Source organism: Netta rufina (assembly GCF_964035555.1).
Source record: "Netta rufina genome assembly, chromosome: 3".
Classification (NCBI taxonomy): domain Eukaryota; kingdom Metazoa; phylum Chordata; class Aves; order Anseriformes; family Anatidae; genus Netta; species Netta rufina.
The window spans coordinates 7,707,762-7,729,439 of record NC_140125.1 but is presented as its reverse complement, the minus strand read 5'-3'; the positions used below and the strand labels follow the sequence as shown (position 1 = coordinate 7,729,439).

General features: G+C 38.8%; 1 protein-coding gene across 6 annotated transcripts in view; it reads right to left on the bottom strand.

Moving 5' to 3' along the window:
* Positions 1 to 21,678, bottom strand: part of PLCB1 (phospholipase C beta 1) — a 374,969-nt gene that overhangs the window by 89,761 nt on the left and 263,530 nt on the right. For all 6 annotated transcript variants that reach the window (XR_014618326.1, XM_084284914.1, XM_084284915.1 and 3 more), the window contains 6 exons: positions 19,724 to 19,806; positions 11,851 to 11,935; positions 11,196 to 11,373; positions 5,138 to 5,208; positions 4,403 to 4,499; positions 29 to 113 (listed from right to left, as the gene is read on the bottom strand). Coding sequence is in view for 5 of the 6 variants with exons in the window: in XM_084284914.1 (XP_084141040.1) it covers positions 29 to 113; positions 4,403 to 4,499; positions 5,138 to 5,208; positions 11,196 to 11,373; positions 11,851 to 11,935; positions 19,724 to 19,806 (599 nt within the window). In the remaining variant the exon portion in view is untranslated. The remainder of the gene's footprint in view (positions 1 to 28; positions 114 to 4,402; positions 4,500 to 5,137; positions 5,209 to 11,195; positions 11,374 to 11,850; positions 11,936 to 19,723; positions 19,807 to 21,678) is intronic.

Genomic DNA, 21,678 nt, shown 5'->3' with positions numbered 1-21,678 from the left:
AAAGCATCTTTCTGAAAGTCAAGGATACTCCACAAATTCCACAGGAGACTTCGTAAGTTGCTCAAGCCCTTTGGTTTCCACAAAGGAAGACATTTCAAAACTTTTGTTGCGTTCTGAAATTTTAAAGGGAGGAGAAAAACAGTGACATATTAGAGCATGAAATTGTATGCAATACATGAGCTACAAATAACTGGTTTAGTCTCAGTCCCCTGATCTCATCTACTATTCACCAGCTCATTTCACCTTAATCTTAAAAGGATTAATGCACACAGGCATTTCCTGACAGTGGCAAGCTCGCTCTGTACACAATCAAGGGTTCCATCCAAACTCACGCTAACACTGCCCCAAATTAAGTGGACTTGCATTGCCTGAGATTTTTACTGTACCAGCTGCAGATAAAAGAAAGTCAGCACAAGGTTAGAGATCTCTCGTGTTTGCTTGCAAAATACCATGTTCATATATTTGAGAGGTATTGTCCAAAGCTCACAGGTGAGACATAGAAGTACTAAGGCAGCTTTTGCGGGGAACAGAGGGCATTGACAGATCTCTAAATTTTTTGTGGGCAGACATAATGGCTTTGAGCCAATTTCAAGCTGAAATAACTACTGTCCATAACAGATTAAACTAAGCAGTATCCTAGCTGTGCCTATAGTGCCTTGTTATTTTCAGTACATCAGAGTAAACTCACATCTGTCTCTAACAGTCATGGAAACAGTGCTACCTAATCATGTCAGATGGTACAATCCTACGTCCCAGCAGGCCTTCAGGCCTAACCTTCAGACCTAACCCTGGACTTGTCTGAAGCACCAATAAACTCCTTTACTTGGTCAGAGTTTCTGACCTGACAGTGGCAAAAACCTCCTGCTAAGTGTATAATTAGGTGGGACTAAACATTCATTTGCGTATCACTTGTTACTCTCCTTTGCCTGATGTTTGCACAGCCTTTCAATGTACCCATGTGATATGCTGTAGCACAGCCTAAGTCAAGACCCTTCAAGCTTCAATATTTTTTCTATTAAACTTTTATACTGGAAATAAGGATTCCTGTAAAATAACAGCTTCCCATTTCAGCACAATCAGCTCCATAGATTGCCTACAAGGGACTACAGCACTGAGAGATCACATCCATTAAATGTATCAGCACTGCTCTCTCTAGAAATGAGGTAAACAGAGCATGTAGTGAAACATGAACTCTCTAGCCTAACTGCTTTATTGAAAGCAAACAGTAAATCAGAGAAAAAAGCTTGCCCTCATCCAGTATTTGAAGGAATTGTGCCACAGTAATCCAAGGATGGCCAGGAGGCCAGCCTGGCTGGCTCCTTGAAGTCAAACTGCGAAGCTGCAGGAGCCTGATAAAACTGAACAAAAGCACTCGTCTTGCAGAGAGAAGCAGGATCGAAACAGGTGGGCATTTTCCTCAGAGGAAGCCAAAAAGGAAACAATGGCTCCAAAGATGTAAGGAGATAGATTGTTTGGGCCAATGCAAGAAGAAAATGTACTGCCAACTTGTGATCTGTGAACTAGACGGTTGCAACTGTTCTCGCTGTATGTTGAAGAGTCAGAGGATGACTACGCTGTTCCAGAAATTATTCTCTATCTCTAGGAGAACCAGGACTCACACTTTGCAGCAGTCTCTATTTCTAATTAGCAACCAACACGCTACTTCCATTATTTATAGCTGTTGTCTCCTAAAGGTGAAAGACTCCTGCCATTCCTTCAAGGCTGCTTTCCTACCACTCATCTTCCTTTCCAACAAGCAATATTCTCTTTTCCTCTAGATTGAATTCCAGACAGCTCACTTCCCATCTCAGCTCCTTATAACATCTCTGAGATGATTCCCCTTGCTAATGGGATAGCACTAGCAACGCACACATACAGTGCTAATGTAGACTATAAGGCTATCACCTGTATAACAGATCAGTTTGTTTTTGAATAGGCTTTCATGCATCTGAATGTTTTGATGTTGGCTTTTTTTTTTTTTTTTTTTTTTAAACTGAATCATGAAGTTTCTTACGAATCATTTAAGAATGATCACTGATTCCCAGGAACATGCTATGAAAGGAAGCTTTCTTGCAGCCCCTAATAAACACTTTGTATCACAAGAGAAACATTTCAGTTGATGGCAACCTATATAAAAAAGATCAAATGAAACCTCATGAAATGACACTGAAAAACATTAGTTATTTTTTGTTTGACAGTCCTGTTCCACTTCTTCATCTCATTGCTTCAGCAGTTACTTACTTTAAAGTGTGTCCTATGAGGAAACAGACTGGTTGTGTTCTACCTCCACAGTTATTTGACCGATGTAAGACTGCTATATAAAGTGTGAAAAAAATACTCAAGGAAAGAAAAAGAGCATTTCTTTTGTTCTACTTAGAATACAAGTGCTAGACTTTTTTTTTTTTTTTTTTTTTTTTTAAGTAGTAGTAGTAGTAGTTTACTGTATCTCTCTGCTTTATCTTAAAGCAGTGCATCTGCAGAAAACAAGAACTGGTAGTTACTAAATGACTCAGTTACTAGATGTTCACAGCTTACTCAAACTCCTAAATAAGAGTTATTGCCTTGTAGTATCTGGAGAGGATTAAGAAACCTGTCCTTTGATGAAAAGACTGTCCCAGAGAGGCATTTCTCTTTCATGATATGTTACACTGTGCTGTCTTATCAAGAGGAAGTCACTGTAGAGTGGCTAAACAACTCATTAAAAACTCTGAAAAACTTGAAATAATACCTTGGAATAGTTACCATTACTTGCTGTCAGAGAGGGAAACCTATCTAGTGAGGGCAATCAGGGGACTGTTACAGATCCAGTTGTATTCAGTATTTCTGTTAACAAGCTCGATGTGAGACCAAAAAATGTACTTCTGCAACGTACAAATGACAGCAGTGAGATGTTGTTAACATCATGGAGGCCAGGATCACAATTCAAATCGAATTATGAATTAGAAAATACTGAATTAGAAAAATGCTATAACACTGAAAGATGAAACTTTATGCAAGACAAGTGCAGAGCATTACACTTTGTAGAAAGGTGGCAGGTGAACGAAAATGCAATCTGTGAAAAACTGGATAGGCATCAAATTAAAAACTAATCTTCTTTCCTTATTCAGCTCATCCTTGCTGAATTTAATGAAGGTTCATCAGTGGTTCCAGGCCAAGACTAAGACCAGAATTCACAGTCTTGACATAGTGGCCACTGCTTTGACCAGCTGGCAACATTTGCCTCATAATGATTTTTTTTTTTTTTTTTGACACAAGCACCAGATATATTAGTCCTTTAATATTATGAGTTCTCAGAAACAGTATGATTGATCAAAGGTCACATGAAGACTTAGGGTTAAAAATGTGGACATGAGCAGTTCTTCAGAAAACACAAAACTCGGAAAGGCGCAGGCATGTGAACAGAAGAAATCTACACAAGAGAACTTTACAACAGCTGCATCAGCTTGTCCTGCTAGGATTCACATGGCTTCCTTTCCAGAAGGAATATCTCCTTCCCACTATGTACTTGCAACTCTCATTAGAGCTAATGGAGATTATGAACATTCAAGGGACACTACAGTAGGGAACAAGCACAGCTCTCTGCATGATTTTGTGAATGCTTATGTGTATGCCTGTATAAATACACAAAAACATACAAACAGGCAGATAACTTCTTATATGTTTATTATTCAAGATGAGTAAATGCAAAATCTTGTGTACAGATACGGACTTATGCACCAATTACCTGTCCTCTGCTAAGGCCTCCACAAATCCTTAATAAATTAAAATGCTATACGCTTCTTTAACTAAAAAGCTCCAAGAGCATATTGCAACCTGTCAAAACAAAGTGAAAAAGGGCAGGCAAACAGTAGGGGGTTCTGCACCAAGAAAGGAAAAGATGCTGCAATGTTTACTGAGGATGCCACAGAGTGCATTCCTAGGAAGGCATCTTCTGTAAAAGCCCACGGGGGATGAAGTTATGGCTTTTTCTGTACAACACACAGAAGCAGGAAAGAGTGAATTCACATTTGCGGAAGGGCACACTCTCTGCTTACACTGAATGTTATATAAAAGTAGCACAGGGAAAACATAAAGCACTTGCTCCATCAGACAGAATATTTATGACCACTTTTCTCAAACTCCTTAAGTTACTCTTCAGGTATGGAAAACAAAGACAATCTAAGTAAAACATTTTTTAAAATGTTTTAGAAATGTCAGCATGTTTACTGTTGATGAAGCTTGATATTTAGACTAATGCAGGTTTCAAAATAAATATGGATTTATCTGGCTGGATACCAAGGAAACACCTCTGTCCATGAATCTAATTGAGAGGAAGCCAAGTCATTATTTCTCCAGAACTTTCTTCCAAATACTTGCTAGGTAATTTTCAGTATAAGATGCCACTCATGCTTAGCTTACTTACTTTTTGATACTTCAAAGGACTCAAACTTCACAGGCTGAATGTAGTTCACCAGGTTAGACATCTCTTCTGTGGCCATAGCCTCACTTCCAGCAGTACCCTAGGACAGAGAAGGGAAGGCTGAAGTTTTGGTCTGTTAAATTCCATGGTGGCCATCAGGGGCCACAAACACCAAAGCCCAGTTTACTGTCATCCATGGTACCTTTCACTAATCCTGGCTTAGTGAAATCAATGCCTCACACTGGAAGCTTCACGTACAAATGAAGAAAATATGCTATAAAATTTAAATGTTTAATTAAACTGCTGTTGTATTCATTCTTTATATGTGGCTTCTAGGGAAAGGGCTGTATTACCCATGCAGATGGCATGGGCTACACACACAGTGCTAAGCACGTTTACCAGTACTATAAGACAAATAAAAATATAGCTCTAAATTTTCAACATCCTTTTTTTTTCTCTAAAAATGATAAATGTACCACAAGCAGTTTTCTAACACATATCAGCTGTGGTGGTAAGTCTTATTCCTCTCTAAATTAAAAAATAAAAATAAAAATAATAAATAATAAAAAAAAATCAATCGTGCTTCCAAACTGAATGACAATCTGCTTCAGAAAGTTGGTAATTCCTAGTGTGCTGCCCTCGTTCCTCCACTAGATGGCAGTCCCACTCCTGGTAACACAAGCCAACCCAGAACTGGTGGAATCGACCCATCACCATAAAACAAATCCATGCTCTTACTTCATCCATCGACGACTTTTTACAATCATCATCATAGTCATCATCATCATCGCTCTCAATCTCTGCTTCTCCTAAAACGTTTTAAGCAGAAGTTAATCATTGGCTAAAGCAATAGCTATAAATAAAAGGGACAAATTTGTTAAAGATATGCAAGTAGCACTGCTTAGAAGATGTTGTGCATGTGCTTTTTGTGCAGCACAAATCAAACTCTGTCTTGAAGGATATGCTCATCCTCATCACGGTTAGGTTGTTATTACCTAACTAAACAAAAACTCTTGCTTTGCAGCTGCTGGACACTGAGTATTGGAAATCAAGTGTATCAGCACTAAGAAAAGAGCATCGTGGTGTGCAGAGTGTGTATGTGTAGTACTACAAAACACTCCAAAGAGATGTTCCCAAGCTTGGGTCACAGCCCTGGGGTTTGGAATTTCTATGTCACAGGATCACTACAGGACCTTTGGTGAATGCTGTCACTTCCCTTGGGAAGCACCCACATAACAGAACTCCCAGGGTGAAAAAAATGCATGAAAATTGATGGGATTCACATGCTGTGGTAACAAGGGCTGCTCAGAGAAATGCAGCTGCTTTGAAGATATCGCAGTGCATGTTCTCAGGTAGCATAGCTGGCGGGAATCAGCACACGATTCCCTTCACCGAGACTACTTTGGTGTGTCTTAGTGCTTGGACTCATAGCTCAAATGTGCCAGCTGAGGGCAGTGCAAATCAAATAATGTGACAAAGATGCGTAAAGCTCATCCTTACCCTGAAAACGTACTGATGGAGTAAATAGAACCAAATAAAACATTTTAAGCCTTGCTCCCAATTGCAGCGTACTTAACAAATTCCAATGGGCAAGACACAGATTCTTTATTGTTAGTTACTAAATATCCTTCCCCTCTCAATGCTTTGATATGCTTGCGCTAGAAATCAATCCATCTTTCTCTTTAGTAACTCCTCCTTTGTGTTTGGCTATCAAAAAGTAAACACCGTGCATCTTAGAAGACTCTGAAAAAGCAGGTTTAACTTATACTGCAGTCACCTATCCACAACTTTGAGACTGACAACTGTCCTTAAAGGCTTTATTCCACAAACCTTTCATCTCTCTTCAACAGTGGCAATTTTATTTTGGAAGCTCCAAAATCTAATCACTGTGCAGCATTCCCAAACTCTTCAGAGAATGGTAATTCACTTTCAGTTCCTTCTGTCCATGTAACATCTAATCCAAAGCCCACTGAATCTAGAAACCCCTTTTTGTTCCAAGAGGCCTTGAATCATGCCCAGTGGGCCCTTTCTGAACATGTACAGCACAGATGATTTAAATAATGAGTGTGCCTTTCACAACCAAATGATGACTACCCAGGCTGCATTTCCTTCCAGATGCAGATGTTGAAATGTCATGCTTTTATTCATGAACGCATTTCTTCCTGAACATTTCATTGAAGAAAATAACATGATTGCTCAACAGGCTCAAGGGATGGCTCAGGGAACTTCAATGTGCTGCAAAGAGCCAGCCGTGCTCTCGCAAGATTTGCAGTGACAGTCTTGGGATGGGAAGCTCTAGATTTATCCAGACAGGCAAAATAACACTTCTCATTGTCTACAAAAAGGGGGACATGGGTAGACTTCAGCCAGCTTCCACTGCTGAGGTACCAGGTGGACAATAGCTTACTCTTGTTATAAGTGTCCAAGGTGGGAAGTATGCAACACACAATTCATTTATTTAAAAATATTTAACAGGAAAACTCCCAAGGAGATCAGATCTCATTTGGGCCCCTCACTACAGGAAGGACATCGAGGTGCTGGAACATGTCCAGAGAAGGGCAACAAAGCTGGTGAGGGGCCTGGAGAACAAGTCCTACAAGGAGCAGCTGAGGGAGCTGGGCTTGTTCAGCCTGGAGAAGAGGAGGCTCAGGGGTGACCTTATCGCTCTCTATGGGTACCTCAAGGGAGGCTGTAGCGAGGTGGGGGTTGGCCTGTTCTCCCACGTGCCTGGTGACAGGACGAGGGGGAATGGGCTAAAGTTGCACCAGGGGAGGTTCAGGTTGGATCTTAGGAAGAACTTCTTTACCAAAAGGGTTGTGAGGCATTGGAACAGGCTGCCCAGGGAAGTGGTGGAGTCACCATCCCTGGAGGTCTTTAAAAGACGTTTAGATGTAGAGCTTAGGTTTAGCGGAGGACTTATTAGGTCAGAGGTTGGAATAGGTGATCTTGGAGGTCTCTTCCAAGCTAGATGATTCTGTGCTTTTCAAGGCCTGCATCAGACTGCAAATCCAGAACACATAATACACAGGACTGCAAACACAGAATAACAACTCCTAAGAGTTTTTGAGACTACGACTACATCTGCATTGCCTTTCACTCAGCAGCATGATTCTGTGCTCCGACCCCAACTTCTTTTGCTGTTACACTGCTGGGACATGACATCAGAGCCAGACCAACGAGATGTCTGTGCTATGGATACCCCCATGCTCACCTTCCCACAGTGCTGGTGGGATCAGCTCAATGCCACCACCCCTGGCCCTCCTGGGAATGTACAGATGTGGTATATCATAAAGGCACATGGTTTGTACATGCAGCTGTGCTGCAGGTCCAAGCCAGCGTGCATGTGGGAGCATGTGTAAGAGGGCCAACTAGCTGTAATGGCATTACTATTATTATTTGCATTTAGATGGGACTACAAACCCAGGACAGGACAGGATGTCACTGTACTCTTACACAAATACAGGGAAAACAGAGACCTCTTGCTCCAAAAGCTTGCTTTCCAGGTATGAGACAAAAGCTGAGGGATTAAGAATTTGCTTCAAAATTTAAATACTCTTCAGTTAGTGAGCTTTGGCTACTTTCAGTACAGGCCTAATTTTGGTACAACATATGGCCTCACCCAGCAGAACTGCAGTGTAACCTATATGTAAATGGCTTCTTTGAAAATCTCACTTATTTGTTTGCGTTACTTGTGCTAAAACTACCAGGTCTAAGATTCTTCTTTAACAAAATGAGAATCTCACAAATGTTATCTCAGAAATTCTTTTTCTGCTTTGCCAGCATTGCTTCTTTATCCCAAGCTGTTGGATATAAGTTTTTTACACTTACAGATATTATACCCTACTGAAGTTGGTTTTTACATCAGTTCCATGAAAAAACTTGCAAGCCATTCTGAAAAGCTGTTGCTTCAGAACTGTTTTTTAATTATTGCTACCATATCACCATCACCTAGCTTTCATATGGTATGTTTTATAAAGATATCACAAGAATGGTTTATTTGGGTTTAATTAAATCTGACCTCAAGCAGTGTAAGACACAGAGAAGCCTGCTATCAACTGACGTACAGATCTCCATATTTTTTGCACTGCTGTGAAAAAAAATCATTTAAAATCTCAAGAAGGCTACATCAGCACAACTTTCTCCTGCAGATCTGCAGTAATTCTCACAGGTGCTAAACAATACAGTAGAGTTATTTGAATATTATGCCCAACATGCTAAGTGTAAAGATTATATTAAGGTTGGAGAATTGAAACACTTCATGTTAAGAAAAGTTAAGAATTAGGCTTCTTTTAGCAAGTCTTTAATTGAATTATTCTCCTCATGCAGCGTATAGAAATTGGTGCTGGGTATAGAAGAGCATGATGTCTGCAGTGCATTACAAGTTGCCAATACTGAGATGCCTCTGAGGAACGAGGCAGTGCAAAGATGTGAGTCTTGATGACTGCTGGGCACTGCCCTGTAGAACCAGGCTCTACTCTGGGTCTTGCCACAGCAGTCATAAAACACCAAATAATTTTTAAAAAATGTTCACAGAAAGCTGGCATCTGATTTACAGAAATGCTCAGTGCTCATAGCTGGAGCTGGAGCTGAAATCTCTGGAGCTGTGTTCTGAATACTTAAAAATTCAGTGCAGTCTTTAACAACAAATCCCGGATGTTCCTTGTCAGTTGCCCCCAAACTGTTCTTAAACCCTCTCAAACTCTGTTGTTCTCAGATTAAATTGGATTAATACTATTTCACTCCCCACAGGTATTGTTCAGATAAATTCACTGTTGTTTGTTGAGTGTTTATATGCAGCATGAATATCCCTACAGAAATTCACTGTGAGGTGAAGATGCTAGACCTGGGATCAAGAATTGACTGACAAAGAGCAAAAAAATATTGACTAATTTTCATTCTCCAAAAGAGGCATAGGCTCTAAAGGAGAAACAATGGCAAGGATTACAAGTAATGTATTTTGGCAGTCACAGATGAACCAAGTGACCACATTATTTTGCCATCTCAGTTCTAGCATTTTCTAAATTGTATTCATCTTCAAAATCTACAGTTTACAGAAATTGCTACACAGGCAATACAGATATAATATTCACAGTTAATGTTTAAAATTGCACACCCTTTTATGGGACTTATTCCCCTGCCTTGCCTCATCATTGACACAGATTCATCATTCACATGATGTCATCACTCACAGCCCAAGTCTTTTCCTATAAAAATGCACAGAGGGGTTCCTGAAGTACAACAAAGCTGTTATCCTCAATTAAGATCAGACAGAGGAAAAAGAAAAAAACATAAAGCAGAAGTCATGCAGTATGCTGTTCATTTCTCACTATATGCTGGTAACAAAACAGTAAGATTAGGAACCCAGGACTGATTTCAATTTTTGGAATGGAGGAGGTTGGCGTATTCTCATGTATTTTTCTGTTGCTTGTGTTTGTCTAAAGGAAATCATGAAAACAGTATTAAAATCATTCCTGACACCAGGATGAATCTTCTTTTGAAATCCAAGACCTACACCAAAGCATGGCCTTTTAAAAATGTATTAACACAATTGCTGAAAACTCTTTCTTTCTTTGTTTCTAATAGGATATACAATGTTATCCAGAAATTCAGCATGATTTTTTTTTTTTTTTTAGTTCAGCTTGAGGCAAACTGCCAGCATGAAAATTTTCAGCTCCATTAATCAGACTTTAGAAAAAACTACAAACAACTGAAAAAAATAAAAAAGGCAAATGGCAATGAACTTATATTCCAGCAGAGATTTCAATCTACACTGTGAGCATTCCACTAATAGGACATAAATATTTCTGCTTTTAGCAATTCAAAATTTCAGTCTTAAGAGGAAGAAGAAATTCTGGTCCAGGGAACAGACACTTGGTTGGGAATCAGGATACATACATTTTGTTGCTTGTCCTGATGCTGATCTGCTACCATGGTTTAAAGTAAATACTTAATTATCTCTTTCTCTGCATTTTTCCTGTTCTAGTTAGGCTTTAAGCTCTTCATTGTAAAGGATGTATCTTACTGTATTTTTGCATAAAATACCCACACTGGTCCCCTGCAGATCCTATAGGCATTAATAGTATATATGCATTAAATGAAAACAACTTCTCAAATTCATTTCTGATTTTTAAAGTTACGCTGATAATGAACAAATTAAACGATATACAATTCTTTCCATTGGCTACATTCCTAACAATTGCTGATGGTAACAAATATTTGTAATTTTTTGTTGTTGTTGTTTTTGTTTTTTCCATCTCTGGAACAGAAGAACATTTTAGAGCACTTTGCATAGAGTTCTGCAACATGTTCCCAACTACTGCAAAGCCCTGCTTGACAAACAGATATTCTACCCAAGTTACCCTAAATCTTAGACATTGCAGAACCACTGCAGTTCTTCTGTGCAACAGGTTAAATGTAGCATGGCTCTAAAAGGATACCAAATGATATGCACATATCAGAAGCAACAAAAAAAGAAAACATTTATATTTGATGTTGGGCTTAGGCATGCAACAAAGGCAGACAAGGGTGAGTAAGTTGGCTGCTTGCTCTATTTCCTAAACAGCACAGATAAATGTTAATACACATCACTGATCTTTAGGTCACTCCATACGTGATTCCTCAGCCTCAAGCTTTCTCAGGCTCCTGGAGTAACGACACTTAGTGTTGTTTCCTGCTGAGTAAAACCTACACTGGTGTACCTTTACCTTGCTAGAGCAATGTAAATGGCTTGAAAAACACAGCTGTAATTAAGCATTTGTGTTTTAGTGAGAAATATATTTGTAGATTCAATTCATACCTGCTCCTGGGGAGGAAGGTTCAAACATGCTAGATGTTTCACTGCATGTGTTGGAAGCTTGCTCTAAGAGCTTCTTTTTTGCACTTCCATCTGCAGACTTATGGGACTTCTTTTTATTCTTCACTAGAATTTTGTACATTAAATCCATAGGGCTTGGAAGAGGAACCCCAGGCTCAAGCTTGAAGAAAAGGAAGAGAAATTTGTTACAACAGAAGAAACAAGCTTATGGCAATTTCTTAGGGCCCACATGGTGAAAGATAATTTTGTAAGCACTATGAGCCCTGTTAAAGTGAAGCGTATCTTGCAAAAGAGGCAACCTCGATGTTAAATGAAACTGGGCTACTGAGAGCACTTATGGAAAATACCTTATGAAATGTCTACAGTAATAACTGCAATAAGTATTAGTTCAAATATGAAAGCATACGTTATAAAATGGCAGCTATAGGAATCAATTGCATTTAAAGGATTACAATTCACTGTAATGGAACAATCTCTGCAACAGAAACTATATGCTTAAATCACCGCAGCACATGCCATTTAACCCCCTTCCTTTAGATTATGTTTTGGAAGGCCATATATAAAGAATGACACAGGATTGAAACACTTAAATGAAAACACAGATATCTGTGATTTGATAAATACCAAACCATATTACCGGATATTTTTCCAATGGATCCATAAGCAGTGCATCTCCAAATATTAATCTGCAGTACTCTGCCATTTTTGCCTGTTGTTTAGGGCTAAAGGGTGGAAAAGAAATAAATAAATGAGTCCGACTAATGCTACAGACTGAAAGCTACAGTAATGGAATATCTAATATCCCTAAACCAGATATAATTTCCTGTTCCAATCACTGTGAATTGTTCACAGAGGCATAGATATATCATGCAATTATTCCAATTCCTCTGATAGAGCTTATCAAAAGGATGACACATGAAGTCAGTAGGCACTTGAATAATAGTGAAACTGAACTTTTAACACTGAGTTGTATTTTCCCACATGCCTAGTAGAAAACAAAAAATGAGGATGTCGGTAGTTACCTGGAAATAACTGTTGCATGAAGTTGCCTCTTTCAGGCAACATTTTTATTCAAAGTTTAAGTATTTTTCTGGTGTTACCTTATACACATGCCAGATATTCTTCTTGCACCACCTCTTCTCGTTTGGATTTCTTTCTCTTATTTGTCATACCTAACCTAATGCATCACAGCCCAAACTGTTACACAGCCTCCTCTGCAGGTGCCTCTGTTAAACTTCCCAAACTGTGGGTACACGTCACCTCTCCCCGTGCATCTACAGGGCACAACCATACAGAAGAACGAGCAGAAGATGTTACTTGGGTTTCAAAAGCAGCAAAAATGCATCAGTTAAAGGCGCTGGTAGCAACACAGCTAGCTTACTGCATCTTTCCTTATAACAGCCCACTTTCCCACCCTATTTGTGTTAGCTGACGTGAGATGAGTGCTCTGGGTGCTGTGGCTGTGCAGTGTGACAGCCCGTCCAGCTAGAGCCCTGCTCGCAGCTGTGCTGCAGCTCTGTGCTGCTCTCTGCCACAAAGTGCTGGCCCAGCCACAGACCTCACGGGTGAGGCTGGCACCAGCAGCTTGCACTGCTCTCGCCAGCTCCACCAGAAGTATTCCTCCTGCCGGATGCCCATTGGCAGAAGTCACAGTGTAGATGTAATTGGTACTACTGCTAAGATGTATTATGCCAATTTGGAGAATTGCTGTAATAAGTGCTGGTGTAACTGCATTTTTAATTAAATACTGCATGCATGTAATGCATATATAACTAGGACCAATATACCAGGTGGAGCTGCTCGATGATTAGATTACTGGTTGGGTCACTGGTCAGATTCCTTATTTATGTATTTTCTTTTTAAATTATATACAGAGTCAAATTTTACCATCGTAAATTACTTCGGTGGTTTTCATGACATCCTCTAGAAATAAACTGAACCTCAGCAAATTCTACTTATAATCAATTTTCCCAAAGTGCAACTCCAGAATGAAATAATTGCTGCATACCATAGTGATGGGAATTTTAGGACTGAAAATAGGTTACATTGCTTAGAAATATTACTCAAATCATCTGAAAATGTAGCTCAGTACTACAGTCACTCTCTTTCTAATTTTAGACAACTGTGTATTTTTGTTATACGTGTCCATTTAATAAAATCTGCAACAACCGAGGCTTAGGTTTATTTGATATTTTCCATTTTTGATACTCTGTTGAGAAGTTTTGATGAAAGAACAGGTTTATCTTGCTTAATATAACCTCAACTACTATTAATTATGATCTGCATATCATGAAAGATACACGAATGGTATAAGCAGTTATGTTACCATGGAGCTATTTTTCAGGACAAAGTAGAGCTCGGTATATATGAAAAAAGGCGTGCTCATTTTTCTCTTAAAAACTAGGAGTACAGCAACTTCTATGCCTATTTTGTCATTAGCCACCAACTGAGCACTTGGCACCGGAGCTCTTCCTGGGTTCAGCAGGGCCAAACCAGAGCTGAGATGAAGGCTGGGTGGCATGTGAATCAGAAAACGTAATTTCCCCAAGATCAGCATTCTGGATGTCCCTTGAAGCAGATTCAGGGTGCAACGGTCATTAGCTCAGTCATTTACAAAACATATTGAGAGTAGGTTTTAAATTATTCCACCAAGCTCTACAAGAGCTGCTTGCAGTTTAAATCACTACAGGATTTCATCGATGCTTTCTTTTACATGCAGCTAATTCTGAAAAAAAGCTAAGAGCCACTTTTAGCTGAGGATGGAAAATTAAGATGAACACAGGCAAGGCAGTGAAACTAAGAACCCACGAGGGAGAAGGTGATGGGAAGAACAGATCAGGCAATGACTGTGTGTTAGCTATTACTAACCGCGAGCTACCAAGGAAAATAAAGGCACCTCACTCTGCTCTAGTAAGAAAGCAGACTGGGTATTTGCTGCACATCTTGCTTACAAGAAGTCATTAAAGGGAAGTTTATTTCAATCTTCTCCACCACTGTTTTTTGAACAGGCCCATGATCTGAGGACCCAGAAAGTTCAAGGGACATTTCCTTGAATCACAAGAGCACAATTACTGAAGTCCTAGTAATTAGATGTGAGATGCAACATCAGCATTTTTAAATGGGCACACCAACTCCAAAAAAGAACTCTCGATAAGAAATAGAAAAAACATACAAAACTTAAATCTAATACATTTCATACTGTCACCACAGCTAGAACAAATTCTTTTGATCTTCCATGTTTAATTACATGTTTACCTCAAAGAACACACAGTGAGGACTTTTATTTATGCATAAGAGAAACATTTAAAGCAGCATATTTTGGTTTAGCACATAAAATCCTAATCATCACTTTGCAGAGGCAAAAAGGAGGAAAAGCAAAATTATGCAGAAAACCTAACAGTTTTTAAAACTATCAAAAAATCTTGCAATATTGGAGGCCAAAGAACAAAAGTTTTTTTGTTACAGAATTAATTTTCATTGTGAACTGGACCATATGCACAGTTATTTTAAAAGCTCCGAAGAAAGGAGCCGAGAAATTTATGAGATATTTAAAACTACCAGCATTTAAATGAGTGGTATTTTTTGCATATTCCCCCAGAAATACATATTGTTTCAAGAGAAAGATCATTAGTAATGGTATATATTATTATGTATTACTTTTATAGTACTTTAAAAGTTGGAGTATAAGTTTTCTTTTACTTTCCCTTCTTTTCAAGCAACCAACTAAATACCAACTTTTCTACAACAACGTATTTTCCCATTTGCATTGTTAAGAAACAAAAAAACAGGTTTTTCCTAAAGAAAAAATGTTCACACCTATTGCTATTGGAAATTCTCTTGGCATTCACATAGCTTAATGAAAATGAATTGTCTCAAAACAGCTGACTTGATCTGCTTTATGTTTTTCACTGTGTGGATATGGACAGGTATCACATGGAGCAATTACGTATGCCCCCAGAATGTGCCAGGGCACAGGAAGATAAAATGGTAACATGATACCTGGAGATATGGAAATACAGAGAATCTGAAGAAATGTTTTCGTTAACATTATTGCATTGCTTGTATTTTGTTTTACTGTGTTTGTACTGGGCCTATTATGAAGGTCAACCACAGAGGCTCTCCAGCACTACTGCGCAACTGCTGCTCCTAACATTGTATTATTATCACTTCTGCAGAGATAGTTACTCTGCATAAGACAAATAAAGACACAGATCCTCCCCAGAAGAGACTAAAATAATTTAAAGTGTAGGAAGAAAAAGTGATAAAAATCCTTTTAATATTTGAAGTAACAGTTCCAGCAAGAAATCAGCAGTATGAATAACTGTAATTAAATTTAATCTTGGAAGCAATCTTATATGGATACTGTTCAAGGATCACTTAACCTTTTTGCTATGTCATCAGTGCATTTCTAATTATAGAGTGTCTGCTTTCAGATTTGCAGATAGCTTATCTTCTTGTAAGCCCAATTTCAAACATCAAGGTCTTCCTGAGGTCTTTTAAGAATTTTCAGGACAGTTTTCATTTTTTGACAGAAGTAATATATTTTCTTAGCATTGTCTTTTTTTCAGTGTGCATATTTAGAGTTCAATAAAAATGATGGTATATATAATATTTTATATATTCCAAAGTCTATATGCTTACCTCTTTTTCTATTTTTTTATTGTATATAAATAAGCAAGAATGAATATATGACACAGTGGAATTACAGTAAAGGAAATTAAATTTCTTCGCATGTTATAAAAGACATTTGAGGGGATTCTTTACAGGAAATACAAAAAAAAAAAAAAAAAAAATTAAAATGGCACTACATGCCAACAGACAAATGATTTATTCCTTAGGTGGACAAAAAGTGGTAAAAATACTCTCTTGAACAAGAAACAGAAGGAAGAAAAACTGTATTTTAAGTCCCCTGGTGATTAACACTGTCATATCTATATTGGTGATGTATAACTTAAAACATCTGACAATTGCAATGTCTGAAAGTCATGCATACAAAACACAGAGTTAAACTGTATTTCTGTTCAAACCAATGTCGGTATTTCAACTGTTTTGTATTGGATCAGCATTTCACCCATGAATTACCCTCGTAATTTGAAAATCAGCAGAAAAATTTGAGTCACACCGAAGTAGGAATTGATGTCATTAGGATTTGATAACAGTTCCATGAAAACACTTATCATTGTTTGTTAATAACTCACAAACCTAGTTTTACAATCTAGGAGAAAAACAACATTCCAAGCAAATGAAAAGACAAACAGAGCATTCCACGGAATTAGGTGAAGGTTTCCTCGAGTGGCATAACTAATTGCAGATTTCCCTAGCAACTAGTGAAGAAATGAAGGGATAATTGTAGCAGTCAGTAAAATAACTAGAAATTATTTACAGCCAAAGCAAAATTAGAATTCATACACACTAAGCCTTATAGTTTACTGCAGCAAAAAATCATAAATAGCAAAAAGCCTTACAAAGAGGAAATATTTGATATTGCTTCCCTAGAGTTGCTTTGCTAAAAACTTATATCATAGGAACACATGAAAAAAAAAGCCATCTAATAATACAATTTGGGATAATTCATTATTCCATGACCAGAGTTTTCTGAAGAGAAAGGTACAGTGGCTTCCGTGGGAGAAAACTGTAAAGATGGGAATAATGCAGCCGTAACTCTGGTCCATCTTTGACTTGCTCCTGCAGTATCACAACACCTTTAACCTTGACAAAGTTTCATCTTACAGTTTTAAAGCCCCTTACATACATAACTTACATCTGACAGAAGTTTAATTTGTGCAACCATTTACTATTTTACTTTGTTGAAATAGAACAGACCACCCTGGAATATTTGAAGATTTAAGTCTTACTGACTGCAGGAAGAAAAATCTAAGTGCTCTCTTTAAGATAAATCTGATGTTGCTTCTTCTCTGCCTTATAGCAACACAGTGAATTTACATTTTAAAAATCGAGAAGAATTAATACAAAATATAATACATTGAAGAATGATGGTTGAGACCTTTTCTGAAGACCAGAGGTTGCATTTGGAAGTGCTGTGAATTAAAACCTATAGCTGCAGGTGAGTATAAGCAAGTTGAAAGTGATATAACTTATACCAACAAGTAAGGAGTGAGGGGACCGATTAGAGAAAGAAATTAAATAGAGCATCTGTGCGATCTTTTAGAGTAGAACAGAACCAACTAAGCAGGATTTAACAGTTAGGTAGCTGTTTTAACAATAACCATGTGTCCTTTAAATGTGCACATAGCAAACATACTCATCAACAAAAGGTAATGTTAACTTAATCTGTAAGGCACAGAGGTAGTGTAGGTCAGCTCTCAGGTTTTAAAGTTTTCTACCTACATCATTTTTTTTTTATATCAGTATTGCCATATCTGTTCTTAAAACATTCTCACATAGCTTCTTCTACCAGTTCCTTCCCTTATGATGGGAATGTTCTTTCTAAAACAATGGAAAAGCAGTTAGCCCTCACCCTTTTTCCTTTTAGAGGAGAAAAAGTTCTGACGTCTTTTCTGACTTGTATTAAATCACTCATAACATTCCCAAAGATTACTTTTTATTTTAAATGAAAAAGAAAAAAAGTTTCTTAAACCAAACTGGCCCCAGAAGCATTGCAAATGTTTTCATAGCAGAAAACAAAAGCAGAAAAGGCAACTGAAGTTAAGGCACATTCTGTGTGTCAGTCTCACCCCATTTTGAACCATGTGGTCTCTTTCTATACTCAAAACCAAGCAAAACATTATGTCAAACTTAAAAAAGAAACAAACAAACAAACAAACAAAACACTAAAATAGTAGTAACATAGATAACTGGGACAAATTTAGAAGCGTTTTCACTTTGTTTTCTTTTCTTACACAGGAAAACAAGCATTCTTTGCAATTAAAACAAACAAACAAACAAAACCAGAAAACAGCTTAGGAAATTTCTTTGTTTGTTTTTGTTTTGTTTTTGGCAGATACTGAACAGTTCCTGGACTTCCACGTAACCTATTTTGCAATCCTAGCTAGCCTATGGTTCTGGCCTCTACTTCTAACACATGAGAAACAGACCAATTCTATGCATAGAAGAGATGCACTTCATTTTTTTTTGTTATTATTATTTTATTTATCATGCCAAACAAGGTCATTAAGCAGGTGAAATATTGCTTCTTTTTCTTTGCTGAAGTATCACTTCATTCCAGCAGGACATATCGAGACTGCCAAGTTAACAGAATTTGTCTCACAGTTATTCAAGCTTTTTCTTTCATACTGTAGTGGGTTTACGTGGCAAGGTTTTGGTAGCAGGGAGCCATAGGGGTGGTTTCTGTGAGAAAGATCTAGAAGCTGCCCCATGTTTGGGAAGGGCCCCACTGTTTTCCAGATCCGAGCCAATAAGCGATGTTGTTTTTCGCCTCTGTGAGAGCATATTTAAGACAGGGAAAAAACGCTGCGCCACACAGCAGCCGGGAGAGTGAGAGGAGCGAGGAACAGCCTTGCGCCAAGGTCAGTGTAGAAGGAGGGGGAGAGGTGCTCCAGGCGCCGGAGCAGAAGTCCCCTGCGGCCTGTGGTGAGGACCATGGTGAAGCAGGATGTCCCCCTGCAGCCCATGGAGTACCACGGTGGAGCAGGGTTCCACGCTGCAGCCCGTGGAGGAGACCACGGTGGAGCAGGTGGCCCTGCACCGATGGAGGCTGCCGCCTGTGGAAGACCCCTGCCGGAGCAGATTCCGGGCCGGACCTGTAGCCCGTGGAGAGGAGCCCACGCAGGAGCAGGTGACCCGGCAGGAGCTGCTGCCCGTAGGGGAGCCAGGTTGGAGCAGTTTTCTCCTGAGGGATGGACCCCGTGGTACGGACCCATATCTGGAGCAGTTCTGGAAGAGCTGCTGCCTGTGGGAAGCCCACGCCGGATCAGTTCATCAAGGACTGCATCCCGTGGGTGGGACCCCACAGCACAGGGGACGAGAGTGACCGAGAAGGAGCGGCAGAGAAGAAGTGCTGTAGACTGACCATAACCCCCATTCCCCGTTCCCCTGCGCCGCTCGGGGGGAGGAGGTGGAAGAGGGTGGATGGGGGGGGAAGGTGCTTTTGGTTTTTTTTCTTTGTTTTCTCACTTCTCTCGCTTGTTAGTTGTAGGCAATAAATCTTACTATCTCCTTATGCCGAGTCTGTTTTGCCCGTTACAATAATTATTGCGTGATTTTCTCGTCCTTATCTCAATCCTTGAGCCCTTTTCACATATTTTCTCCCCATTCCTCTTTGAGGAGGGGGAGTGAGAGAGCGGCTGTGGTGGAGCTCGGCTGCCCACTCGAGCGGAACCACGACAATACAAAAGTTTCTAATTCAGAAAAAAAATTAATAATATGCCCAATTCATTCTGATCATTTGGGGTACATAAGCCGGTGCAAGTTTTTGTTTTAGTAAGATCTGTTGATTATGTCAGATAGTAAAGCTGCCACAAATTCATACATAATCCTGTCCTTAGTTATAAAAATGTAAAACCTTACAGGGAAACAAAGTAATTACTTACGAATCCACATGATTTTCGAAGGAAAGGAGGATTGGAAAGGGTGACGTCTTAAATGCACACTCAGCAATAGCTTCTATTACTTCCTAAAGAATCAAAATGTATACAGTTAGAAATTTTCCTCTAAAAAAACATCTTTTTAGCCTTTGAAGACAGAAAAGACCTAAAGAGTACTGAAATAATATCCAAACCCCCTGAAAATCATACTCAGACTTTCTATTATAACCTTTCCTGAAAGCTGTGCATATGCTTTTGTAGCAACTGAATTTTTCAACCTGATCTGTAATCAAATCTCCAGAATGTTTGATGAGTCTCCAGCATTGCATTTCTCCAGAAATGACTTACGTCTGCCTAAATCAATAGTATAAATGTTAAATTTGGTCTTTGCATGGAGTTGTTCCATGCCTGAAGCTATGTCTTTCATGAATTATTTTGCATAATAATAAACATGCTCTGACAAACTTGTATCTTCTAAACATCATCTGCACAAACATGCATCTGTAAAATCCTTTAGTTACTCTGACTCACAAGTTTTTTTGTTTTATTTTGTTTTGATGACAGAAACTCCCTTAAGTCAAAGAAGAGAAGAGAAGAAAAGAGAAGTTATTTAGTTGTAACAGTTGGCTGTGTAGTAATCATCAAATAGGGCTCAGAAATGGAAACTTCCACAGAAGTGTCTTTTTGGTTTTGTTGGAAAATAGCAACTGTAAATAGAGTAATCATTTGATAATACTAATTTTAGTAGGGTGCACAATACAGTGAAGCACTTGGTATTAGAAATTATTAATGTTTTCCTATTGGAGATCTTTTTTTCAAGATAACGTATCAAATATTGAAGACTTTACTATCTTTGCTGTCAACCTCTGGAGTTTAAAAGACCCCATAATCCTTTTCTGTCCCAAATCATAATGACGACTAAAATTAAAAGGTTTATTTACTTTGAACAAGCACTCTAAGGGGATTCATTTTTTTCACTTTCTCTACTTTAAAATGCTCAGTTCAGAAGTGTAACAGTAAGAAGTGCACTTTCTAACTCAAAAGCTGGGCTTCTGGTATGTTCCTTCTAATATTTTTTGAAAAACCCAGGGCTGGGAGTAACACACAAGCCGCCTCAAGATCTTCTGATATGAGCTAGAGTACATACAGAATTTACAGTCTTCATGCAAGTAAAAAAAAATACACAGCTCAGGCACAGATAGTCATAGCTTTCCTCACAATATGAGAAACTTTTTCTATCAGGTCTAACAGGTGATGAATGACTATATTTAATAAAATGCAGTCACCCAATATTTAAGTGCCTCACATATCACTAACATTCATGTGCTTCAACTAAGCCTTGAGAGAAAGCAGAAAGGCAAAGCATTTACTGGAAGAGTAGTAAATGGTGCAGAAGGCTGGATCACTGCAGGTAGAAAGCTGCGGTTTCACAGCAGCAATTCTCCCATGGGAAAAGTCATTCCATGATGGAGTTATTCCTGCCACATGCTTTCTTTCCAACACCAGTAAATCATTGAGTGTTGGTGCCATGTTACATCAGTAATAATGTGGGATTCTCAAGAACATCTAAGGCAATTTTACCGTTACAAGGGCACAGCAGAGCTGAGAACAGGGTTACAAATACTGAGCCCTCTCACCTAGATGCTTTCCACCCACATCCTGGGTTGTTTTCTTGATCTCCACCTACTTGCACCCCACCTCCTTGCTTATGGAGCTTGAGATGAGCAGCAGTGCAGAGATCAGTCCTGAGGCCTTTCTTGCTCCTACACAGTACCCTAGCTGTGGACTAAATCCATAAAGTTATTTTCAACTATATTCTCAGTTGCAAAAAGGGACAGAATTCAGCATGGGTGGAGAAAATTAGCCTGAAAAAGTAAAACCGGGATGACATTGATGAAATCTGGGGGTAAAAATTTCAGATATTGGTTCAACAGAGTAAGAGGCATGCTGGTGATTCAGTC